The sequence below is a fragment of the Phyllopteryx taeniolatus genome, chromosome 10 (assembly GCF_024500385.1).
Source record: "Phyllopteryx taeniolatus isolate TA_2022b chromosome 10, UOR_Ptae_1.2, whole genome shotgun sequence".
In the NCBI taxonomy this organism is placed as follows: domain Eukaryota; kingdom Metazoa; phylum Chordata; class Actinopteri; order Syngnathiformes; family Syngnathidae; genus Phyllopteryx; species Phyllopteryx taeniolatus.
The window spans coordinates 19888178-19913008 of NC_084511.1; the positions used below are offsets into that span (position 1 = coordinate 19888178).

Consider the following 24831-nt stretch of genomic DNA (forward strand, 5'->3'; position numbering starts at 1 on the left):
TATTACATCCAAAATACTAGAAAAAGTTGGTTTAGCAACGTGCGGGACCTTTAAGAAAATTAGTTTTTAGAGGACAAACACATTATTCCACATATGAGACATATGCTGAATATAAAAACATAGTTTAGATTTCGTCTGTATAGTTCCTATTGTTTAGCCTTTGTAAACTCCTTACCTAGAGCCAAAGCAGCTCTTGACTGACTTGGGTAGAACTGGCTGGGCTGCCCACAATTGAATATATGGTTATGTTGGGGCTGTAACATTCTGATGAAGAGACCTGGAAAAGATACAAACGTGCACAGCTTTAATGTGGACATGATGTTAGTCTCTCGGTGATAAAACAGTGTGATAGATAACATTGCTGTTCACTAAATGGATGATTTCAGCTCTAGGTCCTACTTAGAAGCAATGTTGCTGTCTCTTGTCCTTTCATAAGAAGGACTTTCAGCTGCACAAATCCCTAAAAGAATGCCAATCAGCTCACAGGCCATTTTCACCCCCTATTGACCGATTAGATGTCTGAACACTGTGTTCTCCTGTCATAGTTTTGCCCTTTTTGTGTCTGTGCACTTTGTTGTACAGTGCTGTGGTTTGTGTTAGCAACTGTGTAATGCTGTTTGCAGTGCTTCATGTTACCAGTGGGCTTTGAGGGTTTGTTTTTGAATGATTTAGTAATCTGAGTCAATCAATCAATCAATCAATCAATTAATGGTGAGAGTGGTAAGGAGGTGATGAAATGGGTCCAAGCAGGTTGGAACGGGTGGAGGAAGGTGTCAGGTGTGTTATTTGACAGAAGAGTCTCTGCTTGGATGAAGGGCAAAGTTTATTTTTTTAATGTCAGTGTTGGTTGCCACAAAAAAAAAAAAAAAGAAGGGCAAAGTTTATAATACAATGGTGAGACGAACCATGATGTACAGATTAGAGACGGTGGCACTGAAGAGACAACAGGAAGCAGAGTTGGAGGTGACGGAAAGGAAGATGTTGAGGCTCTCTCTAGAAGTGACCAGGTTGGAAAGGATTAAAAATGACCTCATCAGAGGGACAGCCAAGGTTAGATATTTTGGAGACAAAGTTAGACAGAGCAGACTTTGATGTTTTGTACACATCCAGAGGAGAGAGAGTGAGTATACTGGTAGAGGTTTTATGAGGATGGAGCTGCCAGGCAAGAGAGCTAGAGGAAGAAAAGGTTCATAGATGTAGTGATTGAAGACTTGAGGGCAGTTGGTGTTAGAGAGGAGGGTGCAGAAGATAGGCTTACACAGAAAAGGATGACATGCTGTGGTGACCCCTAACGGGACAAGCCGAAAGGAAAAGAAGAAGTAATCTGAGTGGTTTCAACAAAAGGATAAGTATTTTAATTGTTGTCACATTTATTTAATGTGATCTTTCAATTACATTGAAACACAATTCAAATAGTAATTATTTTTTAATAATCTTTTTAAAAAGATATACCGGTCATATATTAGTAACTCAAACCTACTGTATATACCATACCGAAGTTAGAAAAGGTTCATAATAGAGCAGATATGTGTGCAAAGGATTATGATATAATATACACAGTGTAGACGTTAGTTTGTAATGAGTTCAGGTGAAATGGATCTTGGTTTATTTTATTTCTCCAATGTTGTGTCAGTGTTGTCAACACAGTAGGACCCACAATTTTGAAAACTGTATAGATTGAGATATATTCTATATTCTTACATATTTTCTAGTTGATAAGTGGCGGGTCAATCGTCAACGCTGAGGCGGTATGGGACCATGTGACCATGGCAGACCGGGAATTGGCATTTAAGGCCGGTGATGTCATAAAGGTGCTGGATGCCTCCAACAAGGACTGGTGGTGGGGCCAGATTGATGAGGAGGAGGGATGGTTCCCTGCCAGCTTCGTGCGGGTGAGTCTGATGCAGCCGCAGCTGGCCCACAACTACAGACACAACATACACCCACACACAGAACTGGAGGCATGAACATATGCAAACAAACAAACATTGATATGCTGGCTCTTCACACATATACACAATGGTGAACAATTATTTGAATAATACATATTGCCTTACTAAAAATAAATGCTGAGTGTGCCCCTATTGTGTGGCATCACATTTAAATCAACTCTTACATACTGTACAGTGCATCTTACACATAATGTACAATCCCCAATTTCAATGAAGTTGGGACATACATTGGAATACAATGATTTGAAAATTGTTTTCAACCTCTTTTTCTCTGCAGACATCGTTTTAAGTCCAGAACTATGGAATAAGTACCAGTGCAAATTGATTAAAAGGCTAGATTTCAATCTTAAAGACCTAATAAACAAATTTTTGTGTTTTTCTTTTCAAATTCATTAATTATGTTTTTTAAGATATTTGCTGAGAATGTGCAAAGACTGAGAACAATTTAAGTCCTAAATTTCTGAGATATTGTGTTAAACACCTCACTTTGTCAGTATATCAGGTTTATGGGGCGGGGTTAAAAACGAGGCCAGATAACGCAAGCAGGCCTCTGGCGTAAGTCTCCCCTTCCCCACTATATATGCCCTTATTCCATGCAGTGGCTGTGACTTGGGCCATTTCTACCACCATAGCGTGTAGTTGGCCATCAAGCTCATTGTTGTGTGCCCCCATATGCAACACGTAGCAAGGCAGTGGCGAACTGGACGTCTCTGCAGTCCCGCCAAGCCCGCCAGAGGCTAGAGTAGCCACCCGAGGACCAGAGCACCGGCGATGGGGCCGGTCCAACTCGCCACAGCCTCGCCCTGCGTGGGCCATCACAACAGTTACACTTCAGGGAAAGATAACTGTTTATTTCGTGCGTTTGCTTGCGAGCTAACAAGTTAACTTGCTAGAAAGCTAACGAGCCAGCGAGTTCGACAGTACAGGGACGGGTCATGTCACCGCCTCATTTTGTTTTGTGTTGCGTGTGCATCTACACAACAGCAATGCATCGGGGAAAGTTTACTGTTTAATAGACACAGCGCCAGTCAGCTTATGGCTGTGTGTGGCTGTGTGAACCGCAAAGAGCCACAGACACAAACATGACTGACAGCTGAGCGCACTTAGCGGACACGCCCCCACACAGCCCTGCAGCTGGAAGGCAGGCTCTATTTTTCATGATTTTGGAACCTTATTTCATATGCCGGTACTTGTGGAATTTTTTTATTTATTCCAATTTGACAGACTGTTTCACACTTCATTTTGTTGGTCAGTTTACTGGGTCTTAAAATACACTCACCACATCGTCATTTTACATTAAGATGATATAACTACCCATATCTGAACAGAACTAACTGAACTCTGTTTGAACTGATGTCTGATGAAGGTATTGTGTGTTATTACCTTGAGGGCTCACTGATGGAAGAGTTACTGTAGCTTCCTTGTAGATGGAGAGTCACAGCAGAACCTCCCCCACCCCCCACACCCAGCCCCCTCCAGACACCCCTCATTCCCATTCCCACCTGTCCACCTTTCCATTGTCACTCCCAAGAGGCCAGGACTGTCTACCAAAAAGTATCTTTCTGTTGTGTCATTCTTTCTCTCCAAGGTGGAACCCCACCCTCCTCAGCCCCAAACAAAACAGGTTTTCTATATCAACCCCATAGCAACTCCACGGTTCCAAAACACTACGTCAAAGGTGCGTTTTTTTCCAGCCTCATCCACCCATTTAGCCTGTCCCACCTTCCACGCAACGCACCCTCAACATTACCAGACATTAACCTCATCCAGTCACCCTTGACAGGTGTCATAGATAGGTAGTACCGATGAGTCAAAAGTAAAGCTCTTAGTTTTCTTCCTCAAGATTTCTAACCAAAATATTTAAGATTTTCAGTTTGAGTGACAACTCCTATTAATATATTAATATTCACATTTATATTTATATCTACTGCTATTTTTTAAATCTTGTTTCAGTGCAGTTTATTTACTGTTGACTCTGACTATTTTTCAGTTTTAAGGCTGTGCTACTGGTTCTCGTCTCTGCAGTCAGTGCTCTCCCACCCGTCACTCTGCTTGTCTGTGGCGCTGCATTTCTCATCTTTTATTTGGCATTCTATCCGTCAGTTCTTCAATGTTATATTGGAAAAGTGTGTGTCATCAGGTGTTGGCTGTTGGGCTTTTAAAATCACAATTACTATACCCTTACTATCGTATGTGTGTGAACCTGTGAGTATGAATGTTGGGGAGCAAATGTGCACATGAGGACGTTTGAAGAGCTCTACAGTGGGTTTAGAACGTGAATACACCACTGTTAAAATCACTTTTTTTCTGATATACAGTAAAAGATGCCACCACAATAAGTGTTTTTCCCCATCTATAAGACCTATAAGAAGTGCAATTCAACTGACAAGTAAATAAAAATACATACAATTATGTGGTTGCACCAGTTTACATGCAATGAAAGTAATACTTTACCAGACTATCTTTAGCTTTAATTGCAGCTTTCACTCATTTTGGCTACACATTTTTTTTTATAAATACTCATATTAATAGTTTGAACCGTAAATATACCACAAACCAGGATCCCAAAACACTGTGACATTTTCAACTCTTATATACTGTACAGTGCATCTTACACATAAAGAATGTACAATCCCCAATTCCAATGAAGTTGGGACATACATTGGAATACATCCATCCATCCATTTTCTGAGCCGCTTCTCCTCACTAGGGTCGCGGGCGTGCTGGAGCCTATCCCAGCTATCATCGGGCAGGAGGCGGGGTACACGCTGAACTGGTTGCCAGCCAATCGCAGGGCACATACAAACAAACAACCATTCGCACTCACAGTCACACCTACGGGCAATTTAGAGTCTCCAATTAATGCATGTTTTTGGGATGTGGGAGGAAACCGGAGTGCCCGGAGAAAACCCACGCAGGCACAGGGAGAACATGCAAACTCCACACAGGTGGGGCCGGGGATTGAACCCGGGTCCTCAGAACTGTGAGGCTGACGCTCTAACCAGTCGGCCGCCGTGCCGCCCATTGGAATACAATGATTTGAAAATTGTTTTCAACCTATTTTTTTCTGCGGACATCGTTTTAAGTCCAGAACTATGGAATAAGTACCAGTGCAAATTGATTAAAAGGCTAGAATACCAAGAAGCCAACAGCATCATTAACGGCGCCGCAGTAGTTCCATGAAAGGCCTGCCTGTGTAGTACTGCACGGTGATGGTCTATCCAGCATGACAATTACTTCAGGTATACCGTATTTTCACGACCATAAGGCGCACCGTATTAAAAGGCGCAGTCTTCTGTATCCGAAATGAACAGCTGGGCAAGTTCTCCATCAAAGATGACAGGTTCCCACTCGTCATTGTCTCGTTGCCGTGCGGCTCCTCAGAAATGATGCCGGCTTTTACGAAAGCTCGAACAACAGTGGAAGCAGACACGTTATCCCAAGCATCCACAATCCATTCACAAATTGTGGCGTAACTCGCTGCCTCCTAGTCTTAGTAAAGCTGTGTTCGCCATCTGTCATCCATCGCTCCCACGCCACTCGCAACTTCACTTTAAACGCCCTGTTTACACCGATGTCCAGCGGTTGGAGTTCCTTCGTCAAGCCTCCCGGAATGATGGCAAGCTCCGAGTTATTGCCTTCAGTCGAATGGTGACTGTAGAGACGCTTCTCCCGGCTGTTCTTTGTTCATTAATCCACTGCTCGAGTTGGTCTTCCAACTCGGGCTACCTCGCCTTGTTTCCGTGGAAACTCAGCTTCGTCTTCTTGACTTGGCGAAGCTCGTTTTCCTGCTTCCTCCACTTGCAAACCATGGATTCATTGATCTTGAATTCTCTTGTGGCTGCTCGATTCCCATTCCCATGGAGGCGTACCTTTAGCGTCCTCTGTCACGCGTCCTCTGTCACGCGCACCCTTCCCCCTTTAACGGCCGCATGCTGTCCTCAGCCACGTCCGCTTTTCCTCTATATAAGCAGCGTGTTGGCAGGAAACGCTCCCAGTGAGTCAAGCGGAGCGCTCATCGAAGTCACACAACAACATTTACAGATTTTGGAACTCTGTGCACACATAAGGCGCGCCACATTATAAGGCGCCCCGTCCATTTTGGAGAAATTTTAAGACTTTTAAGTGCGCCTTATGGTCGTGAAAATACGGTATGTCCAAATTAACAGAAGAATGGCTTCACCAGAAGACAGCATAAGTTTTTGAATGGCCCAGGCAGAACCCAGACCTAAATCCAACTGAAAATACTGTATGTGGGCATTAGGCTAAGCACAAGAGATATCTTTACAAGCTAACAAAATTGGAATGCTTCGGCAAGATAGAGTGGACCATTATTCAATAAGTGCTATGCTGATAGCTTTCGACCCAAAAAACAAATATTTTAATTGAAGCAAATTTGCTTTCAATAAACCACAGTATCAAGTTGAGTATGGTTATTTTCACATTCCTCCCACAGATGTAATTTTTTAAATTAATTCATCAGATTATAGATCACATTTACGGTGGAAAAGGTTTTTAAATTATATCTACTTCTCTTTTTTTCTTTGGAAACCTGGTTTTTTAACATTGGTGTGGTTACTTCTAGTCCATATCCACTGTATACAGTATGTCTGCATAAGTAAAAGGAGAGGTCACACTCAAGGTCGCAAATACTCTGGGAACGAGTCTTAGAAATGCTATGACGTGTGCCGTAGTGTCTGTGTCTTATTTGGGTGTGTGCATTTTGATGAAGTAAGTCTCATTAGATTTAGGCATAAGGGTCGGTCAGTAGTTTTATTTGTTTGTTAATACCTTCTCATCAAATGCATTGAACACACAACTTACCCAGCCATCACACGTATGTGTTTGTGGGTATGAATGTATTTTTCCTTAGTTGTGGGTGAATCAAGAGGATGGAGGAGGAGAACCAGCCGAAGGGACCAGCGAGGTTCAAAATGGCCACCTTGACCCAGCCAACGACTGTTTGTGTCTGGGCTCGCCTCTCCAAAACCGTGACCAGATGAGAGCTAATGTCATCAACGAGATCATGAGCACAGAGAGACACTACATCAAGCACCTCAAGGACATTTGTGAGGTACAAAATGCATATCAGCTAGCAAATAGGTACAGATTAAATAGCATTAGCTGTTAGCCAGCATATACTGGTACTTACAGCTTTAAAGGGGAAAATATGGGGACAATTGACATTGTAATGTTTGTATACAAATAGTCTTGGGTGTCTGGGTTGCCTGCCCACCCATCAAGTTTGAAATTAACCACTGACTAATTCTGTAGTTACCGGTATCTGCCTATTTCTGAAAATGTGTCTGTGAATTGCCCATTTTGCACTTCTGCCCCACTGTTACAGATGAGCTATAGCTGCCCCAATTTGACAAACACCTGCCACAGACATGTTATAAAGACACCTGGGAACTGTTTTAAATTGTAGATAGATAATGTCTCCTTTAAATATACCCAAGACTATTGTATTACTTATTTTTAACCTGTAACTACAGTGCCATAAAAAACTATTGGCCCCCTTCTCAAATTCTTATTTTTTTGCACTTTCCCCACTATGTTTAAGATCATCAAACAAATATATCAGCCAAAGATAACCCAAGTAAACAAGTAAGTAAGTAAGTAAGCTGATTTTATTTATTAAGCGAAATAAAAAATTACCTAGCCCTGTGTAAAAAAAGTAATGGCCCCCTTAAAGCTAGTAACTGCTTGGGTCACCCTCAGCAGCAACAACTAAAAACAAGCGTTACATTTTTATTTAAATTCGGTTCTGTAACTGTTGATGAGTCTCTCACATCGCTGTGGCGATATTTTGGGCCTCTCTTCCTTTCAGAATTGTTTTAATTCAGCAAGAATGGAGTGTTATCGAGCATTGACAGCCTTTTTAAGGTCATGCCACAGAATTCCAATCGGATTCAAGTCCGGACTTTGACTAAGCTGCTGCAAAACCTTTTTTTTTTTTTTTTTTAAGCCATCCAGAAGTTGACTTGCTGGTTTGTTTTGGATCGTTGTCCTGCTACAGAACCCAAGTACACTTCAGCTTGAAGGTCACAAACTAATGGATGAACATTCTCCTTCAGGATTTTCTGGTAAAAAGCAGAATTAATGGTTCCATCCATTCCAAGTTGTTCAAGTCCTGAAGGAACAAATCTGCCCCAGACCGTCACACTCCCACCACCATGTTTGGTTGTTGGTATGATGTTCTTTTTCTGAAATGCTTTGTTACATTTACGCCTGATGTAATGAAACGCTGCCCTGCGATTGGCTGGCAACCAGTTCAGGGTGTACCCCGCCTCCTGCCCGATGATAGCTGGGATAGGCTCCAGCACGCCCGCGACCCTAGTGAAGAGAAGCGGCTCAGAAAATGGATGGATGGATGGATGAGCCTTTGCTGCGATGTTTGTGTACTGTAATAATAGACAGTGAATTAACGGTAATATTAAAAGTAACCAGCAGAGGGACCTGTTTGAACATGCTAATAAGATATTTGTCTCTTCAGAATGAAACAGCTATAGGCATATGGGGAGAGATTTGTCTCAAAATTATTTACACAAATATTGCCCCGATTTACAACCCCAATTCCAATGAAGTTGGGACGTTGTGTTATAAATCAAAACAAAATACAATGATTTGCAAATCATGTTCAACCTATATTTAATTGAATACACTACAAAGATATTTAATGTTCAAACTGATAAACTTTATTGTTTTTAGCAAATAATCATTAACTTGGAATTTTATGGCTGGAACACATTCACAAACGCAATGCAGTTTTCAAGATAATCACACCCATGTTAAGAATATTCACACGTGTGGGAAGTCCTGTCCCTCCATCCGCTAGGCGGCAGTGTTGCTGTCTCCGTTGAGAGCATAGACTATAGAAAAGATGATTGAGAGCTAGCCACTGTCATCCCGCCTGGCAGCCACATGAACATGAAAAATTATTTAAACACTGTAGTAATAGGCTGGTTTTTGTATCTTGCTGACAGATGAGGAAGGCGATTTCTTTTTATTGTACTTACTAATAACTGGGCTGCCGGTTGTTCACATTGTTCAGCCATGGTCGGTTTACTGGGGATTTTACCAGGATCGGACCATAGACTGTTGCATTCCCATTAAAATTACTTGCAGTCAAGTCATCAATTGAGACAGCAACACTGCTGCCTTTTTTTAAAAACTAGTAACCACTACTAACTTTCACCTTTGAACTAGTTTGCATAGAAAATAGTTTCCCAACACTGATCCTGTATTATTTCACATTGCAATATAAAATAAAATCGCAATGTAATTTTTTTTCCAATATCGTGCAGCCCTAATACATACATACATACCTACTGTACATACATACATGCTTACATATAAATAAATAAATAATTTATGATTGTATTCTTAAAATGTGCCTGTCTTCCACTGAGTTGGTTCATCAGCGCGCCTGCAACGATGTGAACAGCCGCCTTCATAAGATCTTCGGTCACAAAGAAAAGCAATGAGAGATATAAATAAAGTTGAGTTGAATATTAACTAAAATATTACATGACAATTGAATTATGAAAGGCATTTTTTAAGCCAAAAGAAAACAAAACAGGAAGTGACGTCATGTAATGAGACGGTGGTAAACAAATAAATGTTACTTATTAATTGAATACCATATATCCTACTTATCTAAAAATATACACATAATTTGTAATGTTTTTACAATACTGTGTTATTTTTAGTTTCTTTCATTTCATTCATTTTTGTCTTTTTCAATGTGAGTCGGCAGCGGTGTGGTGGCGCTCTATACCCTGTATTGACAACCCGCCACTGACAAGAATTCAAGAATTAGACATTGAAGCACTCTAAAAAGTAACGGCAGTGAACTCATCAAAGTCTGTGTTTTAATTTCTTGAGACTTATTGTCGCCCTTCTTTCGGGTCATTCAATTGCTGGCTCCCAGCTACATCACCTTTGAAAGCATGATGGAACTTTAACCCTTTCTTTTGCAGGGTTACCTGCGTCAGTGCAGGAAGCGTGTGGACATGTTCAATGATGACCAACTGAAGGTCATCTTTGGAAACATTGAGGACATCTACCGCTTCCAGATGGGATTTGTTAGAGACTTGGAGAAACAGTACAACACCGAGGAGCCCCACCTTTCTGAAATTGGACCTTGCTTTTTAGAACATGTGAGTTCACTGTGCTCTATTCGATGATATAATTTTTACTTAAAACGGAAATTAGTAGACTTAAACATCCACCACCAGAATGAAAAACTACTTGTTTCCCCAAACTTTTTTACTATTAACATAGGCTCACTCTGTGGTGCCTCTCCTGTTGTTCCACCTCCTTAAGGACTGCTCTTTAGACAATTTTTTTAATTGATTGATTAAACATTAATTTCGATCATGCAGTGCAAAACAATAAAATAAAAAATGCACAATATACTGTACTGTAAATTTTGTCCGATACTGAACCATCGTGTACTGCTAGTCTGAAAAGTAGGAAGAAGTAAAACTGTCTGTATTCAAACTTTACTCATTTCCCATATATATATATATATATATATAGAGAGAGAGAGAGAGAGAGAGAGAGAGAGAGAGAGAGAGAGAGAGAGAGAGAGAGAGAGAGAGAGAGAGAGAGAGCAATTTTTTTTATTCAGATTGTGTTTTCTGTTAACGCTTTTTGTTTTTGTTTTTTTTAGAATGTGTGTGTTGTCATTTTGTCCCTGATGCATGAGCCATTTTAGTATTATGATGTAAACCTTCTATTATTTTACTTGTATATGACACTATGAGCAACAATAAAGTTTGCCCTCAAGATCATAATTAAGGAAACAGTTTTTGTACAATCCTGAACATCTTGTTTGAATGGAAAATCGGTGTATTGGGCAATAGTATTTCACTTCAGTCCTGTATGTAATCATAAATAGAAAATCAATACTCTTGAATTGCATGTTTAAGCTTGGAAGATGATCACTTAAATTTATTTATTTTTTAATGTGATATTGCTGATGTTCTTTGTTACAGCAAGATGGTTTCTGGATTTATTCAGAATACTGTAATAACCACTTGGACGCCTGCATGGAGCTGAGCAAGTTGATGAGGGATGGCAGATACCAGCACTTCTTTGAGGCCTGTCGACTCCTCCAGCAAATGATTGACATTGCCATAGATGGCTTCTTGCTCACCCCTGTCCAGAAGATCTGCAAATATCCCCTCCAGTTGGCCGAGCTTCTCAAATACACTGCACAAGAGCACAGGTATGACAGATTGTACATTTAACAGCATTTTATTAGTACTACTTAGTCAATATAAAATAATTTATAGTGAATTAACACTGTGTTCCACTGAAAATATGAAAAATTTGGATTTTATTCATTTTTCATTTTAGTACATTTGTACAGGATCAATGCTTTTTAGCTCTATTCTAAAGCATTTGAAAAGGCTATCTCATGCACAGATGTGTACTGTATATAAAAATTCAGACGTGCATACTCATTCGTGCAAGTCCACAGAAGCATAGTGTAAGAGATTTAGCGTAACTCAGCCACCTCCAGGTCATTCACAAACCAGGCGCTCTCAGCCAGATAGGGACAGGTGCCAGCTCTGCCAGCGAAGCCTACCAATTCACACTGTTTGAGAATCTGCCAGCTATAGGCCATTCCTCTGTCAAAAACAAACTATACAGTATTTGGATCCATTGCAATAAGAGGCAAAGAGGGAAAAAAATCCTACTCAGATTTATGCAGTCGTATTTTACAGGCGATTTACAAAGTGGCTAATTAGAATTCAATGCTCTTCGGACCGTGTTCCAGAAGGGCTTACCTCTATTACTTCAGTATACATCCCATGTTTTATAAGGTAGACTGTGTCTTTCATTACTGCAACATCAATGGAATGTTTTAAAAGAGTGGCTAGTTTTCAAAGAGCTTAACTTTACCCTTTAATTCCCCAAGAGTCATTATGTGTGCACTGTGTCTGTAGTGACTATCGATACGTGGCAGCAGCCCTGGCAGTAATGCGAAACGTCACCCAGCAGATCAATGAGAGGAAGAGGAGGCTGGAAAACATTGACAAAATTGCCCAGTGGCAAGCATCCGTCTTGGACTGGGAGGTACGTACGTGTGTGTGTGTGTGTGTGTGTGTGTGTGCGCGTGTGTGCGCGCGCGTGCGTGTGTGTGTGCGCGTGCTTCTGGGTCTGTGTGTGTGTGCGCGCGCTGCTGGGTGTGTGCGTGTGCGCACACGCGCGCTTCTGGGTGTGTATGTAAGCTACAGGTTTTATGTCCTGTATGCTTGACGTTGTTAGCTTTGGCACCATGGAATATTAATTAACACAACAGTCGGGTACATCTGTGTAGCATTCACATTGAGGAAATAAAATGTACTCCTGCTCGAGACCCCTATTTCTGACTATATGGTGTCCTGATATGCTTGTTTTATTGATCATGGTAATTCTGTTTTGTCTCTCTTCATCCTCTTCATCTAGTTATCACCAAGTCCCTAGACTCAGTGTTCAGTTTCATTTTTGCATAAATGAACTGGTCATCATTCCTTGAATCCCACAATTCAATAAGAATACATTTTCTCCGTTAACAGAAGACTAGGCTCTACACAATCAGGATTTTTAGGGCCGATCAGCGAATTGAAAAAAAACGATCACCGATCCGATCACAAGATGGAGCAATGTGTCTATTTAAATGACTTGTTAATTTACTGTATATACTTGTGTACTGGATACTGAGTATCTTCAAAAGTATTCATTCTCTAGTAGTCAGGTCATGTATTCTAATCAGTCAGGTCAAACCAACATTACAACATGACAGAAATCCATCCATCCATTATCTGAGCCGCTTCTCCTCACAAGGGTCGCGGGAGCGCTGGAGCCTATCCCAGCTATCATTGGGCAGGAGGCTGGGTACACCCTGAACTGGTTGCCAACCAATCGCAGGGCACATATAAACAAACAACCGTTCGCATTAACATTCACACCTACGGGCAATTTAGAGTCTTCAATTAACCTACCATGCATGTTTTTGGGATGTGGGAGGAAACCGGAGTGCCCGGAGAAAACCCACGCAGGCACAGGGAGAACATGCAAACTCCACACAGGCGGGGCCGGGGATTGAACCCCGGTCCTCAGAACTGTGAGGCAGACGCTCTAACCAGTCGTACACCGTGCTGCCCGATGACAGAAATAATGGGAGCTAACTTACTGTAGTTGAATTACTTTATTGTAATTAAATTACTTCTCACACACCAAAGATTTTGAGCATTATTCGACAGAACGCCAACATGTTGCCAACATGTTTACGCACAACCGTTAGTGCTAGCACTAGCTTGCTAGGCTACATAACGTTTTGTTGCCTGCTTGCGAGCGGTATCGTATTAAAAGTATGTGAACATACCTCAGGCAAGTCTTAAATGAACGTAATCTCCCGAGCACCGGTGACCACCAGTACACGTTTTTCCCCATCTTGTTCTTATAATACATGCGTCGCGATGTTGTCGCCATGGTAACGAGTGTATCTGGTCACATTTGAGTTGACCAGATAAAGCCCGTGAAAGACCAAATTTGTCTTGTAGTCTGATCCCCACATTACGTGTTGTCTGTCTCAGACGTGTTGTCTATCCCACACTGCCGACATGTTTTTTTTTTATAACTTTATTGGTTGTCAGATATTTACAGTACTATGTCAAAAGACAAACCAGCTTTTGAATTCAACTATATTGTACACGATGGTGACGCGGAGTAAATGTTTTTTGCGGAGATCGAATCGGCGAATTATGACATTAAAGCCGGTCAGCCAATCAGCATAAAGTGCTAATTATTGGCCGATACCAATCAAACTGATCAGATCGGTGTAAAGTCTACAGATTTACACATCAATTTTGTGAAAACATTCAATTAATTTTGTTATGACTTTGAAATAAATCACTAGTTTTTTTTCATCCTTAATTTTGGGAAACCCATTCATTTTTAAATATCATATAACTTAATCTTGCTTCACCTTTCCTCAACAGTCAGTATTGTAACATTTGGCGAATCGGGATTTTACAAAGGGTTTATTAATAGCTACAGATTCTGTGCACTGCCCAGATGAAGAAAAAAAAGTCCCAAAGAAGTGTGGATCATTCATAGGCCAAAAAATTATTTGGGCAAAAAGAGCTATGGTCAGTTTTATGTGCTTTGTCTTTAATATAATGGCTTGGCTTTCAGAGTGAGATAAGGTCAAAATTCAATTAAGCTCATGTTTAATTGTTTTTTAGAACAATCATTTTCTGAGTGACATATGGAAACCTTTTGAGGGGGTGACACCATAACCAGCCCAGTCAATCCACACACAGACTCCCAGACTTGAGCCAACGTTCAAGCTGAAATAGTCCTTTACTCTTTCTTCTTTGGTGACTTCACAACCGCCAATCAACAGTCTTAACCGCCCAAAGTCAGAGTTCAGATATTACACTGTACATTATGGAACACATGAAATAAAAGGGGAACTATTTACAACCTGAGCCGTGAGGCATGCTGGGGTACCGTCAACTTCATCGACGCTACAGTATGTTGTTCAACTCCGTAATATATCTTTATGCTGTGTTTGGAAAGCACATTGTTATGTGTCCTGGATTAAAAAGATAAAGGCAAAAATTAATATATGATTTAGGGATTCTTTCAATGAGTAAACCTTTGATTTATTGATTTTGTGTCTGTTTTAATGTGTCTAGGGGGATGATATCTTGGACAGAAGCTCGGAGCTCATCTACACTGGAGAGCTGTCATGGATCTATCAGCCATATGGGCGCAGCCAGCAGCGAGTTTTCTTCCTCTTTGATCACCAGCTGGTTCTCTGTAAGAAGGTAGAATGTCTTTATTTTGTTTCACTTTCTTCCTTTCATTTTGATTCCTGTTTGCTTGAGAAAAAGCCAATAAGGGAGACACAAACCGAGTCTGCTCCTTGAAAGTTGTACATCCCGACAAAGATGCTTTAAGGCAATGCAACTTCTTGCTTAGGCTGGAAATATATTACCCAATGCAAGACGCATGAGCCCTCGGTTAAGTTCAAATACTCAGCACATTTCTCAAAATGTAGCTGCGGTAGTTTGAGCTTCGATGCACTGAGGCTGTGCTCCCCTGTCAGATGAATGTTCATGCTTGGCTACACTCAGCCATACATGCACACAGAGGCACAGGCACGAATGCGGTGAGACAGTGTCTCACCGAGACTGAGGAAATGCATTCTCACATGCATCCAAATGTGAACCAAAAACAATTATCTCACCACTTACACACAGTTCACAGTTCATGTTCGGCTTATGTATATGCTGTTAGTTCATCTAAAGTATATATATTAATTAAGCCAAGCAAAGAAAATTTATTTATATGGCGCATTTCATACACAAGGTAACTCAATGTGCTTTACATGATTAAAGGCATTTAAAAACAAAGGAAAAAACAGCTTATAAACATTTAAAACAAAGAGAGAAAAAATTAAATAAAAATACAATTAAAACAGCATACAGTGCACGAAATATCATTTAAAAGTGGAAGTGGTCTAAAAAGCATGGGGGAAAAAAAAGAGTTTTTAACCTGGACTTAAAAACATGCACACTTGGGGCTGACGTCACTTCTGTTGGCAACTTATTCCATCTGTGTGCAGCATAATAGCTAAATGTTTATCATGTTTGCTTTGGACTCTGTGCTCCACTGTTTGACCTGAGTCTGTCGATCTCAGAACCCTACTGGGTTTATATACCATTAGCATTTCATTCTTGTATTCAGGACCTAAACCGTTTAGTGATTTATAGACCATTCGCAGAACTTTAAAACCTTTTCTAAGGAAGCCAGTGTAAAGACTTTAGAAATGGAGTAATATGCTCTGACCTCTTTGTTCTGGTTAGAACCCGAGCTGCAACATTCAGTCCACTCAGAAGACCTTTACAATAGTCAAGTCTACTTGAGATAAAGCATGGATGAGCTTCTCCTGGTCTGCTTGACACATGCAAGCCTTCACTCTGGATATGTTCTTCAGATGATAGAAGGCAGTTTTAGTAATTGATTTGATATGATTGTTGAAAGTCGGGTCGGAATCTTATCAGAACACCAATGTTTCGGACTTGGTCTTTGGTTTTTAAAGAGAGTGACTCCAGGTATTTACTAACAGCAATCCTCTTTTCTTTATTGCCAAAAAACGATTATCTCAGTTTTGTTGTGGTTTATTTGAAGAAAATTTTGGCTCATCCAGATATTTATCTGTTTTAGACAGTGACACAAAACCTCAATTGAACTGTAGTCATCTGGAGACACTGCTAGATATAACTGTGTGTCATCTGCATAGCTATGATCGTCAAAATTCAAGTTCTGAAGATTTTTTACCCAAGGGTAGCATATACAGGCTGGACAGGAGGGGTCCAAGAACTGAGCCTTGAGGGACCCCATAGGTCATTGCCATTCGATGAGATTGAACACTTCCAATGGTTACAAATTAACTCCTTTCCTCCAGGTGGGACCTGAACCATTTAAGGACTGTTCCATTTAGTCCCACCCACATTTCCAACCTGTTCAGCAGTATATTATGATCTACCTTATCAAAATCCGCACTGAGGTCCAACAAGACCAGAATTTACACTTTTCCCGAGTCAGTATTAAACCTTATATCATTTAGCACTTTAATAAGAGCAGATTCTGTACTGTGATGAGTTCGGAACCCTGATTGAAATTTGTCAAAAAGTCCATTTAAGTTCAAGAAATTACTGAGTTGATTAAAAATAACTTCCTCAACAATCTTGGCTATGAAAGGGAGATTTGAGATGGGTCTATGGCTTGCTAACATGGGCGTCCAGCGTTCTATTTTTTAACAGAGGCTTAATGGCAGCTACTTTAAGAGCTTTAGAAAACTCGCCTGACTGAAGTGAGCAATTGATTATTTGCTGCAAATCAGCTAGTACAGACTTCATAATAGCTTTGATAAAGTCAGATGGTATTGAGTCAAGACAGCTCGTTGATGGTTTCAGCTGCTGAACCGTTTTCTCTGCAGTTTTTTGGTCAACTGTATCAAATTCTGACATGGTAATAGAGTTTTTCCTGGGTGGCTTCAGATGTAGTATCGTTTTATCATTTTGCTGATTTGTGCTAATATTTAACCTGAGGGATTCTATTTTTTCACTAAAATAACAAGCAAATCTGGTGTTAGGAGTTCTGGAGCGATCTGATTCGGGGGGGTTGTGATCTTGGCAACCACAGCCAACAGAGTGCAAGTATTGTTGAAGTTCTTACTGATGAGTTCAGAAAAGTGTTGCTGTCTAGCCCTGACTAACTCTTGGTTAAAATTACAAAGACTTTGTCTGTAGAGGTCATAGTCAATTTGGAGTTTAGTTTTTCTCCACTTACGTTCTGCTTTCTTACACTTTGATTTAGAGGTCTTTACCATCGTTGTGCTCCTCCACGGTGTTCTAGGTCACCTCAAGATTGTCTTAGTTTTAATAGGAGTGACAGCATTCCTGACATTTGAGATTTTACAGGTTAAATTATCCAAAGGTTCATCAACTGTCTCAGCATTCACAGTTTGTAGCACAACAATGGTCTCCATAAACTTAGTGGCGGTACTCTCATTTATATACCTTTTCTTATATACATAGAGGTTGTCTGAACCTTTGGAAGAATCTGTAATTAAAAGTATACACAAAAATGGTCAGAAATAGCCATATCCTTAATGTCAATTGATGTCAATTTCAACATCCTTAGAGATGACCAGGTCTAAGATTTGACCTTGAGTGTGGGTTGGACTCTTAATATGTTGAGAGAGTTCAAATGTGTCTAGTATAGGAGAGATTCTTTAGATTTTTTTTCAATGTTATTCTCAACATCAATATTAAAGTCTTATGACAAAATAGTTGTAGTCAGTACAAATAACTGACAGCAGTTCTGAAAAGTCCTCCATGCATTTTCTATTGTATCTTGGAGGCCTATAAATTATGAAAAGAATAACCTTTGAGTAACCTTTAACTAAAAAACAGAGCTATTCAAAGGAGCTAAAATCACCCAGTATAATTTCTTTACACTGAAATAATGACTTAAAAATAACAGCAATACCGCCGCCTTTTTCCCCTATTCGACACTTGTTCATAAAATACAAATTTCCTGGTGTTGCCTCATTTAAAATGGTATTACAGCTACTTTCTGTTAACCACGTTTCATTTAGTATCAAAAAGTCCAGATCATAGGTTGTAATGATGTCATTAATTAATCATTGATCATTTCTTGACCTCATTCACCCTTTATCTATCACTTCTGATCATTTCTGGCACCACAAATTCCAGGATGTGTGCAGATCTCGTTTTTTTGCAATGCCATTGGGGAAAAAATCAAAAGAATTTAGGCTCTTTTTTATTTTTATTTTTCCTATACTTCCTTCTCTAGCATTCTCAATCCAGCGACAGGCCTCTGGGGGTGTGGGCCCTCCATCATTGTTCTTTTCAGTATTTTACATAGATGTGGTTTTATCTCTGCATGCTCATTAGAGGTTTTCTTTCTCTTTTTGCCTCGCTGACCTCATTGACTGGATGTTATTAGTTCCTTAGGCACTAGTGTTGTTATGTGGCAATTAGTTTATGTTGACAGAACATGGAAGTAAATAGAAGTTAGGTTGGCTAAGGTTATTTGTGCTGGATGCCCTGGACTGTTGGCATGGTCTGATCTAGCCTTCGGCCTTTTCGGAAATTGCGAATGTGTGTGTTATATACTGTAATGCTCTGCTATGTTAATTGAATCTGTAGATGTATACAACCATTGTGTAGTAGTGTAATAGAAATATAATTTAACATCTTTTGAAAACCAAATTCACTGCATAGCCAGCATAGAAAAAGGAATGTACTATACAATAAATCCGGGGTGGGACCAAGCCTTTGCTTTGCTTTGCTTTATCCAAGTCAAGTCACGGTTGAATATTATTACAACTCATTTTTCACAGAGTTTGAAGAATATATGCTAGAGACTATTGTTATATTGCCTGTTTGTGTGTGCTTATACAGTGTTTGTGTATCAATATTCATTATTTTGAGAGCTACAAGTGTCACAATGTTGATGCTAATTTCCATTAGCTCGTCAATGGTGTTTTTCATTTTGTGTTAGTGTTGAGCTAGTGGGTTTTGTGAAGAAAAACGAAGAAAGAAACAAAGTCTGTGACGTATTTGAACATTCAATAGGTGTAATTCCTTTGTTATGTTTGTTTTGTTTTACAGTGAACTTCAACTGGAGTGTCAGTAAATGTCTTTAAGCAAGCATCATTCAGTATTACTCCATGCAAATATGTTAGCATCTTAACAACCTGTTGTTGTGATTGCGTAGGCTCTGCATGCCATCCTAGAGCTGCTAAATAGAAGTGCTGTAGCGGAGTGTGGAATGGACCGCTTGTATAAGAATGGTAAAATGAGAGATTTTAGATCCAGTCCACTTCGATCCTTGTTTTTTTGCTGACATCGGATCGATCTCAACGATCAGATCGGGACGCCCCTAGTATAAAATGGCAGTATTTAGTCATATTTTATGTATTTGCATCATAGTTATAGTCAACGAACCATGTTTTTTCCTGACGGAAACGAAATTATGACTACGTACATAAAAATGCATTTGTGGGGACTACGCCGATTATTGTCTATTGACATTTTTGTCAAGGACTAAAGTCGAGATAGAATTGCCTGCCAGCGATGAGATCCAATCAAAAATAATTTTGTTTTTGAAGAGCCGGGAGAAATTGACAAGAGAACCAATCACAACGACGTGATTAGGAAGTAACACATACCAGTTTGAGATTGAATCCAGGAGCAGCGAGCATCGAGTTCATATATACAGTATAAAATAACTAGACTTTACACCGATCTGATGTGCTTGCTCGCTATCAGCCGATAATTAGCGAGTGTTGTTGGTCACCGGTGCTCGGGAGAGGACTTTCATTCAAGGATTGCTTGAGGTATGTTCACGTACTTTTAACACGATACAGCTTGCAAGCAGGCAACAAAACGTTAAGTAGCCTAGCAAGCTAGTGCTAGCACTAATGGTTGTACATAAACATTTAATTACAATAAAGTAATTTAATTACAGTAAGTTAGCACCCAATATTTCTGTCATGTTCTAATGTTGGTTTGACCTGACTGATTAGACCTGCATATGGCATATGGCCTTTTGAAGATACTCAGTATACAGTACACAAGTATATCCAGTAAATGAGCAACATCAACACATTGCTCCATCTTGTGATCGGATCAGTTATCGTTTTTTTTTTAAACTTAATCGGTGATCGGCCCCAAAAATCCTGACTGTGTAAAGCCTAAAAATAACTATACTTTATCTATGGCCGCAAGTGCATTAGAACGTTTTTAGAGACACGAGCCATTGGAAAAGACAATTACAAGCCGGTCATTCTACAATCCACGCACAGGTGAGAATGTTAAGTAAATAAAAATGTTTTTAATTGATTATTTAGTTTATATAAGTCCTGTTTCTTTCCTGCTGTTTTGCTAACACTCCTTTTTGCATCGGTGTGTGGGAGATAGGAATAATTGTCGTCTAACTTTTCATAAAACAAGTTATTGTGTCGCTGTTTCTCCACAGACACCCCACATACTTTGTTTTTAGCAGTTCTTACTAAATTTTGAGCTCCATTGGTCATCAGTGTTTCCAAATTGTAATTGAAGACGTCCTTAATGTCCAGGCGTGTGCTTTGAAAGCAACTTTAGTTCATCCACGGCAGTTACAAAAAGAGCCAATACAATATTGTATGTGCATATTTGGACTTCAAAAATAAAGCTGATGTTAAAAAGGCAAATCTATAGCCATGTGTGCCTCTGCGCTTCAACAGGTGACTAATTATTTGCACGTTACAATGCGCATGTTTGTGTAGTTATCCAAGAGTTCACGGGTGACGGGGCACTTGCGTCAGTACCACAGACGAGAGTTGATTATATTTTTTCTTTTTAGTGTAATACTTGAGTTTCACTGATACAGAAAGAGCAGGCCTGATGCACTCAAATGTTTGTATTTTTGCACTAATGGCACTGCTAATTTTACGTGCAGATAAATTTTGTCCAAATAAATTAGATCCATGTCTGTGTGTGAACTGCATACCTTAACGTTCCTTAAAACATTTATAGGGTTTTCTTTTCGTCTTAGTCAGTGGTTCCAAACATTTATACCAAGTACCAACGATTAAAATACTTACCCTCCAAGTACCACCATTATGAATAGTTACTTTATAGTGCATTACTCCAAAATTCCGCCATTTTGAGTAACGAGCAAAGTAACACGTTACTTTCCCCAGGAGAGTAATCAGACTACAGTTACTTTTTCAAACCAGCAATAGTTTGGACTCATCAATGTCTCTCACTAAGTACTGATTTGTGGCTGGTAAAACGCAGTCCAGCCATTCAGTAGCATTTAACCGCTGACACAGACCGCTGTTTTCACAATAAGCGGAAGAAAGCAATTGGGAGGCGATTGTTGATTCTACAATGCACGGTGCAGTACAATAAAAGTGCAAAGAAATGCACGATCCCACTATCGCCACACTATTTTTGTTATTTTCCTTTGTAAAAAGTGTATTTGATTGTTGGTACTTTTTTATGTACACATTAAGAATAGAGTTTTACTGGCGTGTTAAGTGCGCAATGCATTGTGGGTTAATTATTCATTATGCGCGGTCATAAATCGGTCATGGAGGTTAAGGACTGACGCACTGAAGGACTTAAATATAAATAATATTTACAGTAAAAAGTGAGATGTTTCAAGTTCATCTGTAGTCCAGACTGTGAGCTGGTTTAACGCACTGTACTGCTGATGTCACGTAAGTAAATGCTTCTCCCCCCCGTCAATCACCCACAGCTTTGCTAGTTAAACAGTTACGTAATCTTGTCACCTTTTCTCGCTCTTCGTGTCAGAATTACGATGGTGGGAGAAATGGTGTGTATGTGTGCGCGCGTGCGTGTGTGTTTGTATGTCCCCCAATATCAAACCCCCACTCACTTTCACGTTTACGTCTATCAGCTAAGATTAGAGCAGTGTACTGAGAATGGTGTGCTTGTTTACGTTTAGGTACTTACTGTACTGTGTTGTCATGTCAAGTCCGCACGATTTTACTGATTTAATGTGGCTTCAACAACACAAATAATTAAGTTGATGACATCATTCTGTAACTTGGGTGGTTACCAAGTAATGGGTACAGTTAAGCTAATACTTTTTTGGTACTGTGGATAAGTGATATTCCTGCCACTTGGTAGCTGCTGAAAGTAACTTAGTTACTTTTGAAATCAAGTATTCAGTAAAGTAACTAAGATACTTTTAAGCTCAAGTAATCAGTAAAGTAACTAAGTTACCTTTTCAAGGTAAGTGTGGCAACACTGATTATGACCAACATTAAACTACAGAAGTGTACTAGGCCCAGGTGCTCATAAAAAAACATAGGAGTTGTATTCCTTCAAGCTGTATTTAATAATGTAGGGGACTGTAACATCCATGCATGGTGTGAACATTAAAACTGTGCTTGAATATAGAAAAATAAACTATACGTAAATTAAAAATGTATTGCACACAAAAGTTAAATTAAAACTGTACCTAAATAAATATTTTAACACATCTAAAATATTAATAGTACATGAATTGAAATAAGTTAAATACAACTATATTTATTTTAAAAATGTACTCTACTAGATTAAAAAATGAAGAAGCTTAAACCACTGTAACATTTACACATTTAATTCAGTGATTACTTCATGTACCACTAGAGGACCCCGCATATCACTGTTAGTGCTTTTATCACATTTTGAGAACTGATCAAGGTTGAATGTAATGACTTTCAGAATGTGAAGGGACAGTTTACCCATTACCCTTTACACACTTCATATTAGTCGACAACATTTACTGGTCTTTCTGTCGACTATAATCTTGTAATCTATATCTATATTCTTGGTACTTCATCAACTAAAACTAGACTAAAACTAAAACAATTTCATTGACAAAATTATGACTAAAACTAAATTACATTTGCGTCAAAAGACTTGTCAAAATAAACACTGAATGACTAAGTAACTGCATTATCTTGTACAAGTGCTGCTACAATACACTTATCAATGCCAGTGTTAAAATAATGTTGATAAGCATATTTTCTGAAGAACTGGCACCCCTCTATGTGTAAAGGGGTTGTTAATATGTTTGGGCAGCAGATGTAAAGGATTAAATAAGACAGACGGCCGGTTGTCAATGGAAGGTGGCTTGTTGACGCTTCGGAGAGATTTAAGCACACGCACACACACTAAATACTTGCGCTACACATCTTTCTGTGCACCTCACCAGGATCTGATACGACGGGACATCCTGTACTATAAGGGTCGGATCGACATGGATCGCTACGAGGTGCGGGATGCCATTGATGGGAGAGACGATGACTTCAACGTAAGTGTAAAGAACGCCTTCAAACTGTGCAACAAAGACAGCGACGAGATCCACATCTTCCTGGCCAAGAAACCCGAGGAGAAGATCCGCTGGCTCAGGGCTTTCCATGAGGAGAGGAAGATGGTGCGGGAGGATGAGAAAATCGGTTAGTCACAACAGCGTTTGCTTCATTCACCATGGGAAGGGTAGCATCCATGGTTCATATGTACTACAACTTCTTTGCAAAACAAAACTATTTACCTCTATATCCAGATGCTATTGGTTCAAATTCCATGTTTAAGTGTGGGATGTATTTTACAACTTCTTTGTGAAATGATAAATGTAAACTTCAGAGTTTCTTCCTTTTTATTAATTGTGTGAATACTGAGCAAGCAATTACGCTGCTCGTCATCACATTTTTCTTTCCCTTATCTGTCAAGCTTTTCAGTATTACAATTGCTCTACTGATTTAAACACCGTCAAATTACTTTTCTGAGCCTAAAAACATATCAGCCCCCCCCCCACACACAAAACTAAACCTTCAAGAAAACAATTGACAGAAAATAATGATGTGACAGTGATGCTACGGCATTGCCAAAGGCACTTGCTGAGTGTCCAATCAGATAGTTCGGATGTCACCCCTGCAGCCTCAGACAAGCATATTTGTATGGTATTATGACACTATGATATGAAATGATATGATATATGATACTCATTAATTCAGTTCTTTTCTGTACTGCAATCTTTAGTTTGACCACTTATTTTTCACAACATACCGTTTAGGTTTTGAGATCTCAGAGTATCAGAAGCGACAGGCAGCCATGACAGTGAGAAAGGTGACCAAACAGAAAGGTGAGGCAACAAGAAGATATCAGGTGATTTCCATTTTCTTTTCCTCGCTGGTGTGCTCTGTCTTCTCATTGTTGTTTATTATTCTTTCAACCTGCTTTCATATCTACTTTCAATAACTTTTAACAAACACACATTTTATGAAGGGTGTACTGAGTAAACTGGAAAAGTACAGTTGATTAAGGTTTACTTTCGGTCTTTTTATTTGAGTTAACTTTCTGTCTGCTCCCATTAAGCTGACTCGCCACATGTAGTAAAGCGGCTGTTTAGCATCAATGAAAAGACAGAGGGACTTTTTGCATGAAGTATTGTGTTTGAGAGATGACACACGTCTTCATGGCATCTGGATCCGGTGTCATTTCCTACCTCCAAAAACTGTTTGGGTTAGGGTTAGCAACTTTTTTTTGTTGTTGTTGTTTTTTTTTGACTGAGCAAAGGCAAACGTTGGTTGGTTTTAACTTAACATTATTATCCAGTACTTCATCATGTACTTCACAGTTGTCTCTATAGTTTTAGGTAGTAGGAGCCTGCGTAGGATTAGCACCTGAGCTTGGGACAAGCTAATAAGGTCCAACACAAGATGACAAAGATAGCTGAAAGCCATAGCCTAGGCTAGTAACGGTCAGTCACAATTTCCAAC

General features: G+C 39.7%; 1 protein-coding gene and 1 long non-coding RNA gene across 13 annotated transcripts in view; one reads left to right on the plus strand and one right to left on the minus strand.

Annotated features, from left to right (window-relative positions):
• The window catches only part of LOC133485269 (rho guanine nucleotide exchange factor 9), a 60743-nt gene that overhangs the window by 30290 nt on the left and 5622 nt on the right, over positions 1-24831 (plus strand). For 10 of the 12 annotated variants that reach the window (XM_061788704.1, XM_061788706.1, XM_061788708.1 and 7 more), the window contains 9 exons: positions 1713-1892; positions 3541-3630; positions 6826-7026; positions 9935-10114; positions 10955-11187; positions 11912-12041; positions 14651-14782; positions 23265-23508; positions 24126-24194. In XM_061788704.1, the coding sequence (XP_061644688.1) occupies positions 1713-1892; positions 3541-3630; positions 6826-7026; positions 9935-10114; positions 10955-11187; positions 11912-12041; positions 14651-14782; positions 23265-23508; positions 24126-24194 (1459 nt within the window). Of the gene's footprint in view, positions 1-1712; positions 1893-3540; positions 3631-6825; positions 7027-9934; positions 10115-10954; positions 11188-11911; positions 12042-14650; positions 14783-23264; positions 23509-24125; positions 24218-24831 lie in introns of all 12 variants that reach the window. The other 2 variants (XM_061788707.1, XM_061788705.1) reach the window with 2 other exon arrangements.
• Positions 140-3399, minus strand: LOC133485275 (uncharacterized). Its single transcript, XR_009790651.1, has 3 exons — positions 3336-3399; positions 1702-1924; positions 140-277 (listed from the first exon to the last, which is right to left on the minus strand). It is a non-coding gene; the product is annotated as an uncharacterized LOC133485275 (long non-coding RNA).